This window comes from Musa acuminata, chromosome BXJ1-10 (genome assembly GCF_036884655.1).
Source record: "Musa acuminata AAA Group cultivar baxijiao chromosome BXJ1-10, Cavendish_Baxijiao_AAA, whole genome shotgun sequence".
In the NCBI taxonomy this organism is placed as follows: Eukaryota; Viridiplantae; Streptophyta; class Magnoliopsida; order Zingiberales; family Musaceae; genus Musa; species Musa acuminata.
In genome coordinates, this window is record NC_088336.1 from 19,886,027 (window position 1) to 19,906,406 (window position 20,380).

General features: G+C 39.8%; 1 protein-coding gene across 1 annotated transcript; it reads right to left on the reverse strand.

Moving 5' to 3' along the window:
• Positions 1-324: 324 nt before the first annotated feature.
• Positions 325-13,217, reverse strand: LOC135595380 (uncharacterized). Its single transcript, XM_065086219.1, has 6 exons — positions 12,863-13,217; positions 10,762-10,834; positions 9,450-9,543; positions 1,204-1,320; positions 1,059-1,125; positions 325-971 (listed from the first exon to the last, which is right to left on the reverse strand). Exons 1-6 carry the CDS (start codon positions 12,893-12,895, stop codon positions 585-587), a joined length of 771 nt encoding a protein of 256 aa, XP_064942291.1. The 5' UTR covers positions 12,896-13,217; the 3' UTR covers positions 325-584.
• Between the last annotated feature and the right edge of the window lie 7,163 nt (positions 13,218-20,380).

The window sequence follows — 20,380 nt, forward strand, 5'->3', positions numbered from 1 at the left end:
GATTCTTAATGAGTTTTATCTAAGTGGATTTGTACACATCTGCCACAATATTTCAACTGCATAAAACCATTGTCAAAGAATACCTACTCAGGATCATGCTCACTTTCATCCCTGCTCTTTTACAAGGTAAATAAACTGGAAATTTAATTAGAAACAGAATTTATCAACTGTTGGAAATCCATCACACAGTAGGCAAACACTAATACTAGTGGAGTGCCTTCCTCATGACAAGCCTAGTGATGGAAAGAAATGCTATCATCCGATACTAATTTTGATAACTTGATCTACGAAATCAGGTTGATACAATATTGATATGCTGAAAAATAAAAAAATAATAATAACATTGTACTAGCATCAAGTGTATATGTTTCAATATCGATACTTGATCAGATATCGGTACATATCAGCCGTCATGTACCCGCGAGACGAGAACCACGAGACACTCCTCTCGTCTGATGAAGTTCAACAAGACCACCACTCAAAAGGAAAAAGCAAAATTTTATGCTAAATGTGCAGTGTCACCATGCAAAATTATATACAAAACAAGATGGCTTCGTTAGTAGCAACTTGATAAATCAAATTATCTAATCTTCATTGTCATAATCCTCGTCTTCGTCTACCTGCATGTTTAATTGTACAAGTCTTGATGGCTCAAAGCCAATGTCGCCCACTCCATCAGGAAGAGGCCATGCTGAACACTTCTCTAGCTTAGTCTCGTTGGCTGTTGTCGCAGCTCCACTTACGAGTGACATCGATGAAGGATCCACAGTTTGATTAGTGTTCTCCTTTTCGGCTCCTTCAGGCTGCCCTGGCTGCCCCAAAGGGATCTCCTCATCATGTTCACCAAACGTGATGTCGTCGTCCTCATATTTTATGTACCTTGCATCTCTTGCCTTCGTAGGTGGTCGTCCTCTACCTCTTCCACGTCCTCTTCCACGTCCTCTAGGACTGACATTAGAGTTCCTCATAGGCTGTCACCAAATATAGTCAGCTACTGGAAAGAAGGAACATAACTATTCGACTATGCACAAAAGATCAAGTAAATGCTAGTACACTACCATCTTGGAGGACCTCAAATGGAGCTCCTCATTGCTCTCAACTTCACCAGCATGTGGTAATGTCTTCCTGCGCATTTGCCATAGCAGTTAGTGCTTCATCATTAATACAAATTGATATCGAAAATGAAAACAATGAAGAAATTACCTTCTGCGACAGATTCCTTTTTCATCTTCACAAGGTTCCATGCCACCAAGGTTTGGTACCTTGTTGACAACACCGGTTAAGAAATCGTAAGCATTATAAGCCTTCACACATTGTTTTCTGGAAAGGTCAGAAAAAACAATAACAAACTATTGTTAATGATTTTCGCTGGTATTATCAGCCACAAACTTGTTTAAATTCTGGCATAAAGTAAAAGACAGAATCTAAGAATTCGCAAAAAATAAAATCAATCCGGAACATCAAATATAAATTAATAACATATAAAAAAGCAATGTAGTAACTGAAAACAACAAATGAAGAAATGCTACAAATGATAAAAGACTCATTTTTTAGTATATATTTTTCTACTGTTTCTTAAACAAGTATTACCAGGTTATTCAAATAATGACTATATGAAGTTTGTATTAGTATCAGTTACCCCAATGGAATCACACAACTATCTGGGTTGTCTAAATGAATAATCAACCGATATCAAACTCTATTAGAGACCACATCATTTGATCAGAAAGATGTCAAATGACTCAAATCCATCAATGTTTTTAACCATTTTGTTTTTGGTCTTCCTCCTGTTTTACCACACCTCATATTGAATCAAATTCGATAGTTACTGACCACATAATGTTTCTCAACAGACAACCTTAACTGCAACGGGCATACATGGAATTTCACATGCAGATATTACACAAGATCATTTTTAGACTTGCAGACACAATTCTGACTTCTGAAAACAGCAAAAGTTTCCACATTCTAAAGAAAAGTTGGACAAGATGTAAGATCAAAGTTTATGATGTCTAATCTTCAAAATTCAAGTCCAATTATCCTGGAAGTCCCCCATGTAAAAAATGCTTAAGCACATCATGCAAGAGAAGGATGTCATATACATTTAATAGCTACATAGAGATGATACCAATTGACCGCAAAGCGGAAACTACAACAACTATGATGTCATAGCATGTGAAGTAGCTCTTTTCAACCCAACTAAATGCTACTGTAGTTGCCAGTCTCAGCTGAACTCCATGGGATCATTCCCAGGCACTGAAAACTACCATTATCTATAGAGCTCCCCATATCTACCCAGATATTAAGACTCATTTTTATGAGTGTGCTTCTTTGCAATATTCTTGAAAAGACTCATTTGGTGACGATCTGCAATCATACACTTGCACTGCACTTCTCCCACTTTATTTATCTTGTCAAGCAAACATCATCCTAGGGAAGTAGCAACATCACGAGAAGAACATGAATGAACAAAATTGCAGAATTAAGTTGAAATTTACACACAAGAAAAAGGAAAAATGTACTATATGAAGTGATTAGAAGGTAAGATAAAGAAAAATCATTTATCAGTTGAAGGAATATGTTGTTGTACATCAGAAAATTGAGTTCAAGTATTGAGATGCCACAAGGAAACAGGAAATTAATGGCACTTTGGAGATGGAGACCAAAGATGTTATCACACTGATGGAAAAAAGCATGTGGGATCAGAATCAACACTGGCGATGAAAATTGATTCGAAGACGGATAACATATAGCTGATATCCCAAAAAAATTGAGAATCAAATTTCCTTCCTGATCAACCATGCTCCAAAAGTTAGTTGCACCTTGAGACCAACTCATTTACTTGACTTTACTTAACTGGGGCTATCGCTTGATGTTGTCATGGCATAGATGGATAACATCAATCAAAGCTCTTATAACTAAACTCAAAATAGCATGTTAGCAAGAAGGAAACATCTGACATTCTGGTTATGCGATTACAGCTTTCATAGCTAAAAGCTCCTAGAGATAAATCTATACTCCAGGTTGAATCTCACGAAATGGCTGTGAGGTTTGCCATAAAATGCAATCCAGGATTTGATAAGTTCAATTTTTTGTTAGTTGTTTTCTCACGCCACTCTGATATTGCTGCAGTGATAACTTCTGAAGCACTGAACTCGAAGTATGTCTAAGAAAACTTAGGACACCAAAGAAGACACAAGTATCAGACTCCTTGGATGCAGAAAGCGCACTTCCTTGGCAAGTTATGTTGCATGATGACATCATGATTGGATGAGCATGTCACTAATATTCATCTTATTTCTTAATTACAACTCCATCTTGAAGGCAAGTTAACATTTCATTTGTCCTATATGCTTTAAGAGTCATGTCAACCCAGAAGTGGTGATTGATGAGCTTTAGATAATGATATTTTAACTGGATTATAGCTCCCTCCTCAATTGCCAATTACTTAATGTTGTGATGATATATTTTTGTTTTCACCGCAGAGGTTCAACTTATTTCAGAAAGTAACTTAAATAGTCACGCTGAATCCAACTCATTACACCAAGAAATCCTTGATAGTTTACTAGGCACTTGGAAATGATAGTGTATAAGAGAGCATAACATGAGAAAAAGCAACATTACCATGGGAATTTTATTTTTCGAGACTCAAAACAATAAATCAAATTTAAATTTTACTGAACTGATTCCTGCAGATCTAATTAATTAGGTTCTGCCATAAAGAACAGGAAAAACAAAGACAGGGTAAAAGATTAAATGTGTTATAAGCATCTCTAGAATTTTTTTAAAAAATGTGCAAAGTATATGAAAGGGAAACTAGAGACAGAAGAACCGCACAGTGGTTGTGCTATAAAGCAGACCAAAAGCTTATTGAAATCTTCAAACAGCAAGAAAGTTGCTGCTGATTATACCAAATCATGACCTTCCATAATGCCAAATCTAGATAGGATGAAGGTATCAAATAATGATGTCAGACCCCATACAGTCCCTATTTGAGCCAATATATGTCCAATACATACCAGCATACCGATGCATGGTATGTCAGCATTACTGATCAGCACAGATCAAAGATAAAAGAAGGAGAGAAGAGGCGAGGAGGAGGAGGAAGAGGAAGAGGCAGTGGCAGACAAGAAGGCAGAAGAAGTGGCAGCAGGAAGGCAGCTGACAGTGGCTGCGAGGCAGCAGGAGGCATGGCGAGAGAGGTTGGAAGAGTGAGAAGCATGGAAGAAATAAAACAGAAGGACAGAAGTCACTATAAAAAAAATGATATAAATACAAGATGGTACTTTAAAAATGGATAATAAGTCTGAATTTTGACCCAAACCAAGTGGTCCTCTGAAACTGGACAGTGAGCCCAGATGTTGACCCTAATTTGGTGGTAAGTCTTGTCCAAACTGGACCGGATTGACACGGACTTAGCTGGTTTTGCCTAAGTCGTGCGGCACCCTTGCGTGTCCGTCCGCAAAGGTCAGCCTCCCCGAAGCCTCCCATTGCCCCTTAGGACCATCAAAAGAGAGAACGGGTTAGAGAGAACGCCTCAAACGGGATCCACAAGCAAACATGTCCGAAAAACACTTCATAGACAATGCAAATTACAAACAGACTTTACAAGCTCTGAATAGTGGCACAACAAAGGGTAAAATGGTCCATTACAGACCGAAAAGCTCTTGCACGTGTCCACATGACACAACCTTTATTTACAAGCCTAAAGAGGCCACCAACCCAACTAAAATGGGACTTATAAGCCTTCGGCTGCCCCTCTACATGTTTTACAAGGCATGAACATGCCACCAGACACGGACAGATATAAGCATTACATCAAACATCCTGTTTCAAAGTTTGTCCGTGACATTCTCCCCCACTTATCCCTTCGACGTCCTCGTCGAAGCCTTTGTGAACACTGCAACTCTTCACCTTTGCTGAGTCTTCAATCTTCCGCTCCAGCTGCAATGCGCCTCCTGGCTCCTAGCTGCTCTCCGCTGCTGTTTTTGAGTAGTCGAACCTTTGATCCGCCATGCTGCTTCAACTCACCAATGACTCTGACTGTGGTGTGGGGTTGGCTGAGTTGTGTTGATCCTTGTTGATTCCTGCGGATCTCCCAGATGAAGGAAAAGACCATCTTTACTGCGCCAATCTCTCAAAATTCCCACATGCTGCTTGAACTGGGTGGATGCTTGTTGGAGCTTTAACGAGCATCGCGTCGCAAACTTCTGAAGTTTTTGGGTCCTTCCTCCACAAAATCTGCCCATTGACTCTTCTTTCAGTTAGTTGTCACATCCAAGTAGGTTCGCATCACTTCCGCTTTCGATTGGCATTTCGTTGGGAAATGAAGCGGACAATCTACTCTCAGTAGCACTGATCACCGTTGGTGAGGATTTGACAACTATTGTCTTCCATTATCTTCGAAGGGTCTTTGAACTTGTGCAGAGCTCCTCTGCTGGATAGATAAGAGAACTGGGGTACTCGGTTTCGCCCATTCTCTTAAGAGTTGAGAAGGCAAAGGTTACTTGACTTCGCCCGCCTCCTCGAGGTTGTACTTCATGCATCGAGCTGGTTACTGGCCTTCGCCTGCTCTTTGCTCACACTTCTGAAGCACTTGAAGTGTTTGCACTCCTTGCGTTGAGTTAGTTACTGTGATTCAACTTCTCAAAGCCATTGAACTTCTGGAATGCAGGAAGTTTCCACCCCAACTTGGAGTAATTCTCTAATAGATGAGGTCGCCTCTGGGATTGTACCGTCTTCTCCATCAACCCTGCCGCCTACTCCACTGAGTAGCAAAGGTACAGCACCGCGTACTGCTTGCTTCGTTCCTTGGTCGTGCCCTCTTGCATGACCCGAAGTCCTTCACTTACGGCTATCTTGATGAGAAACTTGTTGACACCGGTCTTACGAAGTTTCTTGGCCTCTGCCCTTCAGCCTTGTCTCGGTACTTGGAGATTGCCTCTGCATACTCCACCTCCTCGGCCCCTTTCACGACCAAACGCTCTCCCTCCGTGAGAGCAAGGGATCAATGACTTTGACGGAAGTCCCGCCTCTGCGGTACCATGGCGCTGCCATGCCCATGGCCCTACTATCCGTCGCCTCGCATCTGAATCCCTTTTCTTCACGATCAGTAGAGATGTCTCCGTGGCACTCCTCTGAGTCCACCTCCATTCTAACTGATTGCTTGACTTTGGGTAGCTAAGTCCCTCTGGACTCATCGTCGCTTCCTCGCCCCTTTCGACCCCTTGCTCCAACACCTCCGTGTTCTCCAAGCAGTCTGTTTGGTTGATGGAAAGACAGACTGCAACTCCCATGCATGGCCTCTGCCATCGCATTGTAGGGTTTGCACCGATTCTGTTCTCCATAGCTTCCTTGGTAGCAACGTTCGCTTACTCGGCCTTGTCCTCTGACTTGCCGGGCTCCCTTAAGCGAATATGAGCTCTGGAGCAGTCCAACTCTCCAGCTGCTTCGATCATACCTCTGCATGATCAAGTCCCTCCCATAGGACTCCCTGGTACTTGCATACGAACAAAACCCTTGGTGGAACCCAGCCCCCATATGCTGATGACCAAGGTTTTCATCCGATGCAAAATTCGGTGCACGCCCGGAAGACCCGCCTCTACGGTACCATGGCCTTCACTCCTTGAATCCATAGCCCTTCTTGCCGTCGTGTTGTTCACCAAAGCGGAGCTCCCAGTAGCTCCCGATCATACCTCCATATGATCACATCCCTCACGGGACCCACTGTCGTGTGTATCGCATTGCCACGAACTGTTCCACCACGATCCGCTGCACCATGTCGCCTCCTGGTGACATCTCCATTGCATTCTGATCCTTGGGGAATAAACTCGAATTGTGAACCCTCCATGTGTGGCCTCTGCCAATACATCGCAGGGTCTCATCCACCTTCGATTTTGTTCGCTCCTTTGGCAATCGACCTTCATCCACCCACTCTTGGGCCACACCTAGATGAAGCACCGCTCTAGGACAGTCCGTCGCCTAGTAGCTCCCGAAGTCCACCGACTTCACTGTAATTTGTGCACCATTGTCTGGATCCTGGGCCTCTGCCCCTACCAGCATAATTTCCGCTGCGCACCGCTTCCTTCATAGCAACTCGAATGGCAACACTGTGGCATATTCTTCAAGAGTACCCGCCTCTGCGTCCTCTTGCCCCGTGCTAAGGCCTTCTGAACCCAACTTCGCCTCCGCAAATTGAGTCGCCTTAGTTCCTCCATCAAATGCTTCTCCGAGATAAGGTGCATGTGCCCCGAAGCTCCCTTCGTCTTTGGCACCACGCAAGATGAGTCCACTCCGTCAGAATGAAGGACCCATGGAACAACATGATCCTGCTCTTGCCTCTGCAAGAGTTCCATGTCCTTGACCTCTGTCTAAGGAAAGCACTGTGCCTCTGCTCCATGTTCCAACTTCTCTGCTGGCTCCCTTCATGCGGCTTGGGTACTTCGCCAAGTTACACCCAAGTTGCTCCGCTCCTCGTTTCTGCATTGAGTCGATGGTGGCCCTCGCGCCCACCATTCCACGGGTCAGCCCTCCCTTGAGTCCGATCTCCACATCGACTCCAAGTGTGCCTTCATTTAAGTTGCTTCAGGTCGCTCCCCCACTTGATCTCGCAATGCATCCACCAATGCATTCTCTCGAGCGAGATCATGCGGCAACTCCTCGCTGCTTGCTCGGTCCATTGAGCTTCGTGGAGTTGTTGTTTGTGAGGTACTCCTCCTCAACATGTGAAGTCCGTCTCACATGATTCTCCCTCTGGAGTGCCGAGACTTATCCCTCCTGGATAACTATCCCGTTGGAGCAACATCTCTCTTCGTTTCGGAGACCACCATCCCCTTGGACTACTCCGATCTGCTAAACAAACTGTGCATTGTTCTGCCTCCTGCAAACGCACTTGCTAGATTGCGACTCCCCGTCAATACAGCCCCCACTGCACCCCTCAAGGTCTAGCAACATGCTGAACTCATTGCACACTTCAGCCGCCTACGGACGTATCCTTCACATGCCGAAGAGAAAGTTTCAATGCTCCATGGTGCCGAGTCTCGGCCGCCTTGGGATGGCCACGAACATTCCATCGTCCGCATACAAGCCCATGCATGAGTACCAAAATCTTCGAGTTAGCAATTCCCCTCACCTCTGTGAGCTTTGCATAACTCTTTTGGTCGTTGAGCAACTCTTTCCACCTTGAATGGTCTCATTCTTGCCAAGCGCCTCGCTTGCCTAGAGCACCATCAAGTATAGTTGTCAACGTTGAGCCGTAGCTCAAACTCAGCCATCCCAACCTTTGTGCGCTCCAAATTCTTCCAAGCTTGCCTGTTCTCGTGGTGCCTCTCGCGCGAAGGGTTGGCCATTCCTCTGAATGCCAATCTCGGATGCCCGCTCCTCTGAGCGACTCCTTTCCCTACATCTCCATGCCCGTTTTCCCTCAAACGGTCGCGCGTGTGCTGACTGCCCTCAACGCAGCCCCGCTAGGTCCCCCATGTTTGCATGTCAAGTGTTTCTATGAGTGCTTGTCCCGCTCTGATACCATATGACACGGACTTAGCTGGTTTTGCCTAAGTCGTGCGGCACCCTTGCGTGTCCGTCCGCAAAGGTCAGCCTCCCCGAAGCCTCCCATTGCCCCTTAGGACCATCAAAAGAGAGAACGGGTTAGAGAGAACGCCTCAAACGGGATCCACAAGCAAACATGTCCGAAAAACACTTCATAGACAATGCAAATTACAAACAGACTTTACAAGCTCTGAATAGTGACACAACAAAGGGTAAAATGGTCCATTACAGACCGAAAAGCTCTTGCACGTGTCCACATGACACAACCTTTATTTACAAGCCTAAAGAGGCCACCAACCCAACTAAAATGGGACTTATAAGCCTTCGGCTGCCCCTCTACATGTTTTACAAGGCATGAACATGCCACCAGACACAGACAGATATAAGCATTACATCAAACATCCTGTTTCAAAGTTTGTCCGTGACAGGATGGTAGGGGATGGTCCACGTACTGGTACACACCGGTCCTTCCGGTATTCAAAAGTCAGCCATGAATAGGATTGTTGTTGGCACAAATGCTCATGCAAGATAACACGATAACATGGATGAAAAAACTTGGCTTTACATAATAACATGTCAGACAGAAGGCATTAGTCACACTAAAATTTTCAAGAAATTTAGGCATATTCATGAATCCAAAAAGGATCATCATATTTGGTATCAGAAGTTCAAACAAGAATGCAACCAAACATTAGAAGATGCAACTAAAGCAGGTACAAAATTACACTATTTTCCTACCAATTTCCTTTGTCGAAATGTATCATCCTATTCAAACAGTGGCCACATTACAAACAATATGATATTTGTTCCATAAATATAATGGTAGTAACAATTCTGCGGAATTCAAATTATGCCACTGCAAGTTAACCAAAGAAGGAGAAAGTAACTATAGATTTCCTTACAAGTGTGAAGAATTCAACGTCTTGGCTCCCCTTTGAAGAGTAATTTCATACGTCCTGTCACAAAGATCTTGCAAGAATAACTCCAAAGCTTTTGCTGTTAGCAATCAACAAAGCCAGTCATCAGTATTTCAAAACCTTAAAACCAAACAGGTTGTACATAAAATGCCTATTACTTTAAGGAAAAAAAAAGTCTTAAAATTAAGCAGAGAATCTTGCCTAATCTCTATTTGTTTTTTACGATAGGTGATCTTAATAAATCTGAAAAAGTAAAATATATTGCACTAACTTGTACACAAAAAGAATATGACAAACATATGCCATGTGAGTGTAAAACAAGATGCATACCAAGTTAAAAATAAATCCATAACCTACTCATATTCGTGAAAAATCACAGTGAGAAGAATCAAAGGTTTCCCTGAGATTCTACCCACATTAAAGCTTTCATTGCAAGTAGTTCCCTGTGGAAACCATTCTCTTGAAAAGTCAGTAATATAGTTGCTCCAATCTTCAACTACATCCATTATAAGAACTGCTAAACAAAGAGTAATCTATTGAATCTTCCATGAAATAGCATCTTCTTCCAACTCGGACCTTTAAGAATGGAATAATATTATCAATTCCTTATTCATATTTAGACCACAAAGAATAGTGTAATTTCACTGAAGTCAGCATGTTTTTCAGTACTTCATTTATTCAGTGATATTTAAATTTAAAGGGTTACTGAAGGAAAAAGATACAGTAATCAATCAGTATTGAGTTCGAAGTATCCACTACATATACATAAACCTGCAAAATCATTCAGAAAATATTCTTTCACCAAGTTTTAACATACAACTTGGATCTTCTAATTATTTTGCATAAATGTCAAAGACAGACGAGATATGGCTCACAGCTAAGTATGTCTAGAGATGAGCTCACTATATCATGTTGAAGCCAAGCTGATGTAAGCTCCTCATTACTCAAATTTAACGAGTTGACAAGATGAAGTAGGTAGCTAAAAGAAAGCTAATGCCTTGAGTTGATAAACTGAAGAAGGTAGGTGCTAAAGAAAAAGCTAACGACAGCAAGAAGAACAATAGAAAAATGTAGCTTAGAAAAAAAAATAAAAGACCAAATAAACCACTGTAGTAATGTTAAACCAATGCATAACCAAGATGACGAAAATAGTTCCTTCAAAAGACAAACAATCAGAGAGCAAAAACAGTTCATTTCTCATGGAAGTATTAGATCAGGATGATCAGATATCATGCTACATCATACTTAGAATAACATTCTACTGCACAATGAAACACAAAGCCCCTCAAGAACTTACAAACAAGAATAGGTACAGCCAAAGCAATTTTGCCAACATCTTCATCTGCTTGCATTATCTTCTTTATTCGTGGCTGTAAATACAAATTGAAGAAGAAGTCACAATTTCAATTGTTTCCCTTTGACAACATCATAGATAAAGCATCAATTGTACCATTAGCAGTAGGACGTTGCAGAAGAAAGTTATAAGGAAGAAGGGTGGTTGGTTATCTATAGAACATCTTATAGAACATCCAACTTGAAAAAAAAAATCATTTCGGGGCACTTCGTTACATTAACTTCAGGAACAATTCTCTAAATAAACAAAATTCAACAGAACAAAAAAATTATACATTACAAACTGATCTAAGGATCAATGAATTTTCACTATGTATTAATTGATGCAAAATAAGCTGCATCTAATCACTCGATTATCCACTAATAAATGTGCCCAGTGCACGAGGCTCGCCAATGCAGGATTTAGGGAGGGTCAATGTGCATATTCTTACCAAGAAGCTTCCATGACTGATGTAGAACAAAGAAATTTCGCATTAAGAACTGATGTAAAGATCAACAGTTTTTTCACTTTGTACAAACTGATACAAAACAAGCTACATGTAATCACCATGAGTATACACTATGCCAGGGTTCACTGCCATGCTCGAATTATGACCACTACAAACACAAGCAACATACTACTAGGGAGAAAATGAAAATTATTTTAACACTAAAATGTCAATGTCACTAAGTCATTCATGATCAAGAAATCAATAGAACAAGTTTTTGAATTAAAAATATGAAATTTGAGGCAACTAAGAAGGAAGAGGTTTTCTGGTGGCCCCAAGTCCAGATGAAAATATTTAAGGTCATTCATGATCAAGAAATCAATAGAACAAGTTTTTGAATTAAAAATATGAAATTTGAGGCAACTAAGAAGGAAGAGGTTTTCTGGTTGGCCCCAAGTCCAGATGAAAATATTTAAGAGGGTTGTATTAAGCAATTAGCTACCATGAAACTTAACTCTTATGAGCATGGATATTAAATGTTCTCGTAGTAATAATCAGGAATAGATGTCACGATAAGTATATGCATTCTATGGTAACATAAAGATCGCATATTGCTCGTAGATATTGTAGATTACCATATCCATGATATGCCTTGGTACATAGAGCTAAATGTGCGAAAATAGTTTCAATGGTTCCTAACTGAAGAAGGGGCTCAATAATCTGGATCTTTAACTGGCACTCTTATAAAAGAAAAAAATGAAACTAAAAGGAATCTGTCCCTTATACATGCTTTCCCACAGATTGGAGGATAGACAATAAAACTAAATAGGTTTAAGTCATAAATTGGAAAGGTTTTTCCTGTAAATACTCTTCAGACTTCCAAGTATCACATCTCTTTATTGGCTCATAATGATCCAGGTACACGAAAATATCTTAGTGCAACCAAAATCAGACTTAGGAGTCACATACAAAAGAAAATTGACCCTTGTTAGACCAACCACTGGTGGAAGCCTTGTACGTTGAGTCACCCTATTATAGTCCTGTATGCAGGATAGATTTTGCATGAAAACTTCGTTCACCAGATCTGTGTCTCTTTACCAATACATATAATATAATCATTTTATATGAGTGAGACACATAAGAACACACTTGGATCCCCGACATCACACGATCAAGGACTCAGTTAAGTGATTTCAATGACTAAAACCATATATGTTCTCTTACTTCGACAGTCCAAGTCCCAAACAGCGACTCTTTTACAATCGCTGATGTAACTCCGCAATAGATCTCTAAACTACTTAATCCACAACAGGTCCAATTTAAAGAACATAATTCCCAAATCTCGCATACTGTCAATCAAAAATTAGGTCGCCTGTGCATTTCGACCGTAATTACCAAAGAATCGGACTGAATCATAGGAGCAGAAGATCGATCAACGATATACAAGTAACCAAAATGCAGAAGTTAATTAGGTCTTCCCCGATCAAACGCGCTACAAGACGAATCGGAGATTCCAAACGATGAAAAGTGGCTTGCAACAGCAAACCACCGATCCATCAAAGAACCTCAAATCATACAAACGCATGCAGATCAAGTGGCCAAAGAGAGGCAGATTACCGCGGGAAATCGTGTGCCGAGCTTCTTCCTCATCTCCTAACCCTCGTCTCCGCCTCCACCGACTACAGATCCGGGTCTCCCGGTGGACGCAAACTGTGGATGGAGAGATCGAGCAAGGACAGGAACGCGAAATCGAGAGGAAAGTAAGGGGTACTACAGGAGGGATATTGACCGGTGCCGGAGATGATGCCGCGGCCGTGATCTATGGATCCATCGGTCGATCGCCCATGCCCTTTTTTATTCCTCCTTTTTCTTTTCTTTTATTTTCCTTTCCTGCCTTTTAGTTCATGACACGTTGCGTACGACGTGCCCAGTCCACCGTCTGATTGGTTCGTGATGCGTGTTCCATCAGGCTCTGTGCACGACAAATTTCGTACCAATTACGTCGTCCTACGCAAACCGAATGTAGTCGTGTGCGAGTAGTTGACCGGATAGAGAGGGTTTTATTGCGTAAGAAGATACTAAATTACAAAGGCGACTTTACCTTAAAAATTCCCAATGTTGTACGTCTTTACGTGGGGGTATTTCCTTTCTTCTCGAACACTGCCGTCAACACCGTCGTCGCCTCCTCCGCGACCTCCCACTCTCCCACGGCTTCTAGCATCATCACCACCATCCTACCTTACACCGTCGTCATCTCTTGCTTGTACCACGAGGCCTTCCCACCTTTGTGCAACGTGATCGGTCCGTCGCCTCTATTGCCTCCGCCCTTACTCCGACTGCGAGGCCCCGTCGCCTCTGAAGAGGAAGGAAAGGAAGAGCGCGGGCGGTAGGCGAGGAGGAGAATGAGGAAGGAAAAAGGTGACGGGGAAGGGGAAGGGAGGGGAAATGAGGAGGAGGAGGAGGCAATGAATAACGGGCAAGGGTGAGTGGCGGGGGAGGAGGAGGGAGGGAGGGAGGGAAAGGGTGGGTGGGTGGGTGGGGCACCTTGCAATGGGGTCGAGGCAACGACCGGGAAAGGTGGCGGCAATGTGCTGGCGGTTGAGGGCGGGGTGGTGGCACCAAGTGCTAGAAGCCATGGGGGAGGGAGAGTGGATGGTCATAGAGGAGGCGACGATGGTGTTGGCGGTAATTTGTCAATGGTCGAGGGTGGGATGATGATTGATGAGTATTTTCATCGAGGTGACAAAAAGGAGTTGTCGCATCTAAACATCAATTATGGGTATCATTCAGTAAAAGTAAAAAAAATCTTTTTTTTTACGTAAAATGCTCATTTACAAATGTATATTCTTTCAAATAGTTATCTATTTTTTGAGCCAACATCATGCTTATTAAAGACTTCTTTCCTCACCAAGAGATCCAAGTTCTAATCGGGATGATCATTATTCTCCTTCCACTATAATTAACATCAAGTAGTGGCATCATAAAAAATTGATAGCTTATCATCCATAATAAGAAATTTCGATTGTGCCTCAACTGGAACTAATTCCAAATGTTGCTTGGAACATCGATCATATGCTAATGACCAATCAAATGTCATAATCATTTCTTCAAGTGCCACAACATCATAGTTAAGAAGACAATAAATTTCTAAAATAACCTCATCTTCAACTAATTGATAGAATTTTTTATAAAAAAATAATCATAATTTTTTTTCTCATCTATTATGAGGAAAACAATATTAAACTTTTTTTTTTATGATAAGAAAGATAATCACAATATTTCTTCTTATCCATTATTATAACGAGGAAGATAATCCTAAATTCTTTTCTTTTCTTTTACGACAAAGAAGGATATCATAATTTTTTTTACTTTTTTTAAGATATAAAAATATATTCTAAATAAGAAAACATGGAGTACTCTCTCGTACTTCAACTATTCGAGCTCATATTTAGAGACCTCATATTACTAATTTGAGCATCAAAACGATCTAATAAAAAAACCTCTCTCGATCATAGTCTTCGTGCAAGAGTAGCCTCGGAGGTATCTTGAAATCATCTTAGAGCTACCTCGAATTCACCTTAGAGACACTTTAGATAATTCTATGTACATGGATCTAGACTATGTCGGGTTGACCAAAATGTTAATGAAATTTTTTGCTAATAGTTTGACATAAGAAGAAAGGTCTGGTATTGTAAAAACATTCATCTACCAACCCTCTTAATGAAATCTCCAGCAAGGAAGCCTCGTCTCCAACCCATATCACTTTTACTCAATGGGGCAACTAACATCCTTTCCATATGTAGATACATTCGTCACGATAGAAAAATCTGAGATCCACTACAATGGAGAAGGGACATAAAATATATCATGACGAAAAAAAGATTTTAAGCTCGTCAGGGCGAAAAGACCCAAGATCCACTACGAAACTGAAGGGACATGAAATCTACTATGATAAAAAGAATATTTGAAGCTTGTCATGGTGGGAAGACCCAAGATCCATTGCAACAAAGAACGAACATGAAATTTATCATGGCGGGAAGAAGATTTAAAGCCCACTATGCTGGGAGGACACGAGATCCTCTACAACAAAGAAGAGATATGAAATCTATCATGACAAAAAGAAATTTTGAAGCTCGCCATAGTAGGAAGACTCGAGATCTGCTACGACAGAGAAGAGACATAAAATCTATTATGGTAGAAAAGAATATTTGAAGCTCGTCATGACAGGAAAACCTGAGATCCACTATAATAGAGAAGGGACATGAAAGCAACCACGATGGAAAAACCTAACCCATGTTAAGATAAATTCGTTATGGTAGAGGCGCAAGGTCAAATGAGCCTAAGATGTATAAGTCAGAAAAACTTGATCGACACTGAAATAAATCTACTATGACGGAAGCACGATGTCGAATGCACCCAAGATGCATGAGTTAAGAAAACCCGATCAACAAGGAATAAATCCACTATGATAGAAGTGTAAAGTTGAATACACCCGAGACACGTAAGTTTGAAAATTTGTTTGACAGTAAAATAAATTTGCTACGATGGAGAAGAAAGATCGAATGTACCCAAGATGTATGAGTCGAGAAAACCTGATCAATAAAGAAATAAATCCGCTATGAAAGATATACAAGGATGAATGCACCTGAGATTCATGAGTCGAGAAAACCTGATTGATACCAAAATGAATCTGCTATAGTGAAGGCATAAGGTCTAATGCACTTTAGACATGTGAACCAAGAAACTCGATCGGTCCACCGCGATAGAGGCATAGGGCAAATGTGTTTGAGGTATGCGAGTCAAAAAACCCAATCATCTCTAAGAAAAAACTATTATGATGGAAGTACAAACCCAATGATCCCGAAATAACTAAATCAGGAAAACCTGACTTACAAAATAAAATCCTTGAACATTCACACGACAAAAAAGAAACTAAATGACTTGCTTCAAATCCCTCTTACAAGAGCCTCGAAGTATACTAACGAGGGGCACAAATGATAGTAAATTTATTAACAATTAACATAGTCGCCATGTGTCTAAGTCATCCTCCATTTGTGTATAAAGATTTAAAGTAGAGAAACACAAGCTTTCTTCTTATTCATTATGGTAAGAAAGATAATCACAAACTTTCTCCTCATCCTTATCAGATAATCATAAACTTCCTTCTCATTCATTATGATGATAAAAGTAATTCTAAACTTCATTTTCTTCCTTTACGACAAAGAAGGATATTACAAACTTTTTTCCCCCCTTTTAAGATATAAAAACACATTATAAATAGGAAAATGATGAGGACTCTCTCTTTCCTCGAACTACTCAAGCCCACATTTAGGGACCTCCGATTACTAACTTGAGCATCGGAGATATCGGCTCAAGAAACCTCCCCCGTCTTTAGTCTTCATGTAGGTGCTACCTCGAAGACACTTCAGATAATTTTGCACGCACGAGTCAAAACTATGTCAGATTGACCAAGACGTCAATGATATTTTTCCCTAATAGTTTAGCACTAAAAGGAGAGCCTAATGTCGTAAAAACATCTGCTTATCAACCCTCTCAATGAATACTTTAACAAAAAGTCCTGCCTCCAACCCACATCATTTTTACTCAGGGGGCAACTGTCATCCTTTCCACATGTGGATACATCCGTTAGAATGGGAAGACATGAGATCTACTATGGCGGAGAAGGGATATGAAATTAGCCATGGTGGAAATAAGATTTGTAGCCCACCACGATAAAAGACTCGAGATACACTATAACGGAGAAGGGATATGAAATCCGCCACGATGGGAAGACCCGAGATCCACTAAGGTGGAGAAGGGATATAAAATCCACCACTGCAGAAAGAAGATTTAAAGTTTACCTTGGTAAGAAGACCTAAGATTCGCTATGATGGAGAATGAATATAAAATCCGTTAGGATGGAAAAGAGATTTAAAGCCTACTATGGCGAGAAGACCCAAGATTTGTTATGGTGGAGAAGAGATATGAAATCCACCACAGTAGAAAGAAGATTTGAAGTTTGCCACAATAGAAAAACCCAACCCACTTTAAGATAAATCTACTACGATAGAGGTGCAAGGCGAAATGCACTAAGATATATAATTAAGAAAAACTCAATCGGTATCAAAATAAATCGACTATGGCAGAGGTATAAAGTCGAATGCACTTGAGATACATGAGTTGGAAAAACCTGATCAACATTGAAATAAATATGTTATGATGGAGGCGTAAGGTTGAATGTGTCCGAGATGCATAAGTCGAAAAAACCTGATCAATACTGAAATAAATCTGTTATGATAGAGGCATAAGACCGAATGTGTCCGAGACATGTGAATAAAAAAAACCCAATTAACATCAAAATAAATCCACTATGGCAAAGGCATAAGGATGAATGCACCCGAGATGTGTGAGTCGAGAAAATCTGATCGACACTAAAATAAATTTACTACTACAGAGGTGTAAGATTGAATGTGCCCGAGATGCATGAATTGGGAAATCCGACTAGCCCGCCATAGTAGAGTCACAAGCCAAATGTGTTTGAGACATGCGAGTCGAGAAACACGATCATTATCAAGAAAAAATTACTACGATGGAAGTACGAACCTAATAATTCTGAGACACCTAAATCGAAAAAACCCAACCTGCAAAATGAGATCCTTAAACATTCTCATGATAAAAAAAAAATTGAATGACGTGCTTCATATCCCTCTTACAAGAATCTCAAAGTATGCCTTTAGGGGGGACAAATAATAAAAAATTTACCAACAGTTGACATGTAGTCGCCACATGTCATCTAAGTTATCCTTCATCCACCTAGTACAAAAAATAAAGAAATACAAGCTTCCTTCTCGTTCATTATGGCAAGAAAGACAATCATAAACTATCCTCTCTCCTAGCAAGGAAGACAATCATAAATTTTTTTCTCATGATGAGGAAAACAATTCTAAACTTCTATCTCTTTCTTTATGATAAAAGAAATACATCATAAACTTTATTTTCCTCCTTTAAGGTATAAATGCATATCTTAATCAAAATGGAGAGGACTCTCGCTTTCCTACTACTCGAGCTTATATTTAGGGATTCATATTACTAAGTATTGGAGGGATTGGGTCAAGAAACAACCCCCGATCTTAGTTTTCATATATGTGCCACCTCAGAACTACTTCAGAGCCACTTCAAATAACACTGTGCTTGGTCTAGATCACATCGGGCTGATCAAGATGTTAATAATATTTTCTCTTAACATGAGAAAACTTGTTTCCTTTTAACTTTCATCCACCCAATGTGAAGACTTTCAATCCAAATGTTGATATGTTGAATACATTAACACACTCATAATACAAATAATCTTATATACTACTTTTGTTATCCTTATGTGTTTGAGTATAAGAAAACACTAGAGAATGCTTTTCCCACTTCAATCACATTATTTAATTTGATAAAAGAGTTCAATTTTTATTTCATTAGTATCTATTATCCAAAATATACCATTATAATATTCTTGATAGTTTGGTAAGGGGAGGATGACTCTTATCCAATTGTATCTCAATATTCATTGATGAGACTCATTAATTGAGTTATTATTATTCTTTTATATTTGTTCGCATGTTTATTAATAGTTTGAAGTTATTATCATTCCTTTTATCGATAGGTAAGAAGGCTCAATAATGTTTCTTGACCTACTATAAAAGGTAAATCAATATATAGTAGATAAAACCCTTGAAGAATAAAATGGCCAACACTAACAAGTGATATGCATATGAGCAATCCCATTGAGTTCATCTTTGATATTTATGAAATTGAGTTGTTGGGATAATATATATCTAATATTGGTCATATTCTAAAATCAAAAGATGCTCGTAACTCCAGCTGTTTGAGTCAATAATTGTCTGCCCTCTTCGGGTAGATTGCTTCCTTAAGTTGGTCATGTCAATAAAATTATCTTACCTTAAGAATAGTCACATCATATTCCTAAGTCGATCACTTTCTCGTAATGATGGTGACCTCAAGTCTATGTCATTAAGTTGAATATACCTTTGAGACGTCTTTAAGATAATCACTCGCTTAAGTGATGATACTTTTATATCATTCTCAAATCATTAATGTCTAATCATTTTAAAGTTAGTTGTAGCTCCAAAATGATCATCTTTTCAGTTAATTATATCCTTAAATTGACTACATTTTCCAAGAAGATATATCCTCACATTGATGATGCCTTACAAATGATTGTGTCATTTTAAGTCGGTTGGTTAATGTCAATTGCTCCTTTTAGGAAGGCACATTCTCTTCCTTATGTTTATGATGTCATCAAGACAATCTTGCCCGCAAGACAATCATACACTCAAGTCAACCTCTTCCTTATATTGGTCATGACATTGAGTCATCTTCAAGTTTGTGGCATTACAAGTGAGCCCAACTCCAAGTTCAAGTTGAGGATTTTGATTTTGCCCACCCAACCTATTAAGGTCAAGCGACATGTGTATCTTTCTACCTAGATGTGTAATGTGCTCCACATGACCTTTAGGGCAAAAATGTCCCATAATGTGATACATCTAGTTTAGAAATAAAAATATCATAAGTATATGATGTGAACAAGGCATTCTCTCACATATGATATGTTTGCTCAAGATAAAAAAAATATTTGAAGCATCTAAAATAATCAAAGCATTCCTTTTGCACCTATTTAGAATTAAAAAAAAAAACTTAAAGTACTTGACACCATCAACGAATTTATTTTCATAGTGTATCTATATAAGATAAGTATATCTCAAGTGTTTATCTTTAATTTCTTTTCATAGTGTATCTACATAAGATAAGTATATCTCAAGTGCTTATCTTTATAAGATACATTCACCTAAGATATAAATATCAAAGCATTTGATGCACATTCTTATTAGACAAAGTATCTTCCGTTGCAAGATGCATCCTCCCTAGATATAAACATCAAAATGCCCTATACACCCTAACTAGATAAAACATCTCCTATGCCCGATGCATCTATTTTTAATGAAAGTATTATGAACACACTAATTGAACATGGCATATCGACATGATATCTAAGAGAAATATTTTCTTATTAAAACACTTAATATTGTAAATTTATGATGGATATAAGACCAATAACCTTTCCCAAAA

Coding starts and splice junctions, on each gene's coding strand:
- LOC135595380 (XM_065086219.1), bottom strand. CDS start 12,895: ATGAGGAAGAAGCTCGGCACACGATTTCCCGCG. Junction 9,544..10,761: donor GGCTGTACCTATTCTTGTTT/GTAAGTTCTTGA, acceptor GATTGCTAACAG/CAAAAGCTTTGGAGTTATTC. Junction 1,126..1,203: donor AAAGGAATCTGTCGCAGAAG/GTAATTTCTTCA, acceptor GCAAATGCGCAG/GAAGACATTACCACATGCTG.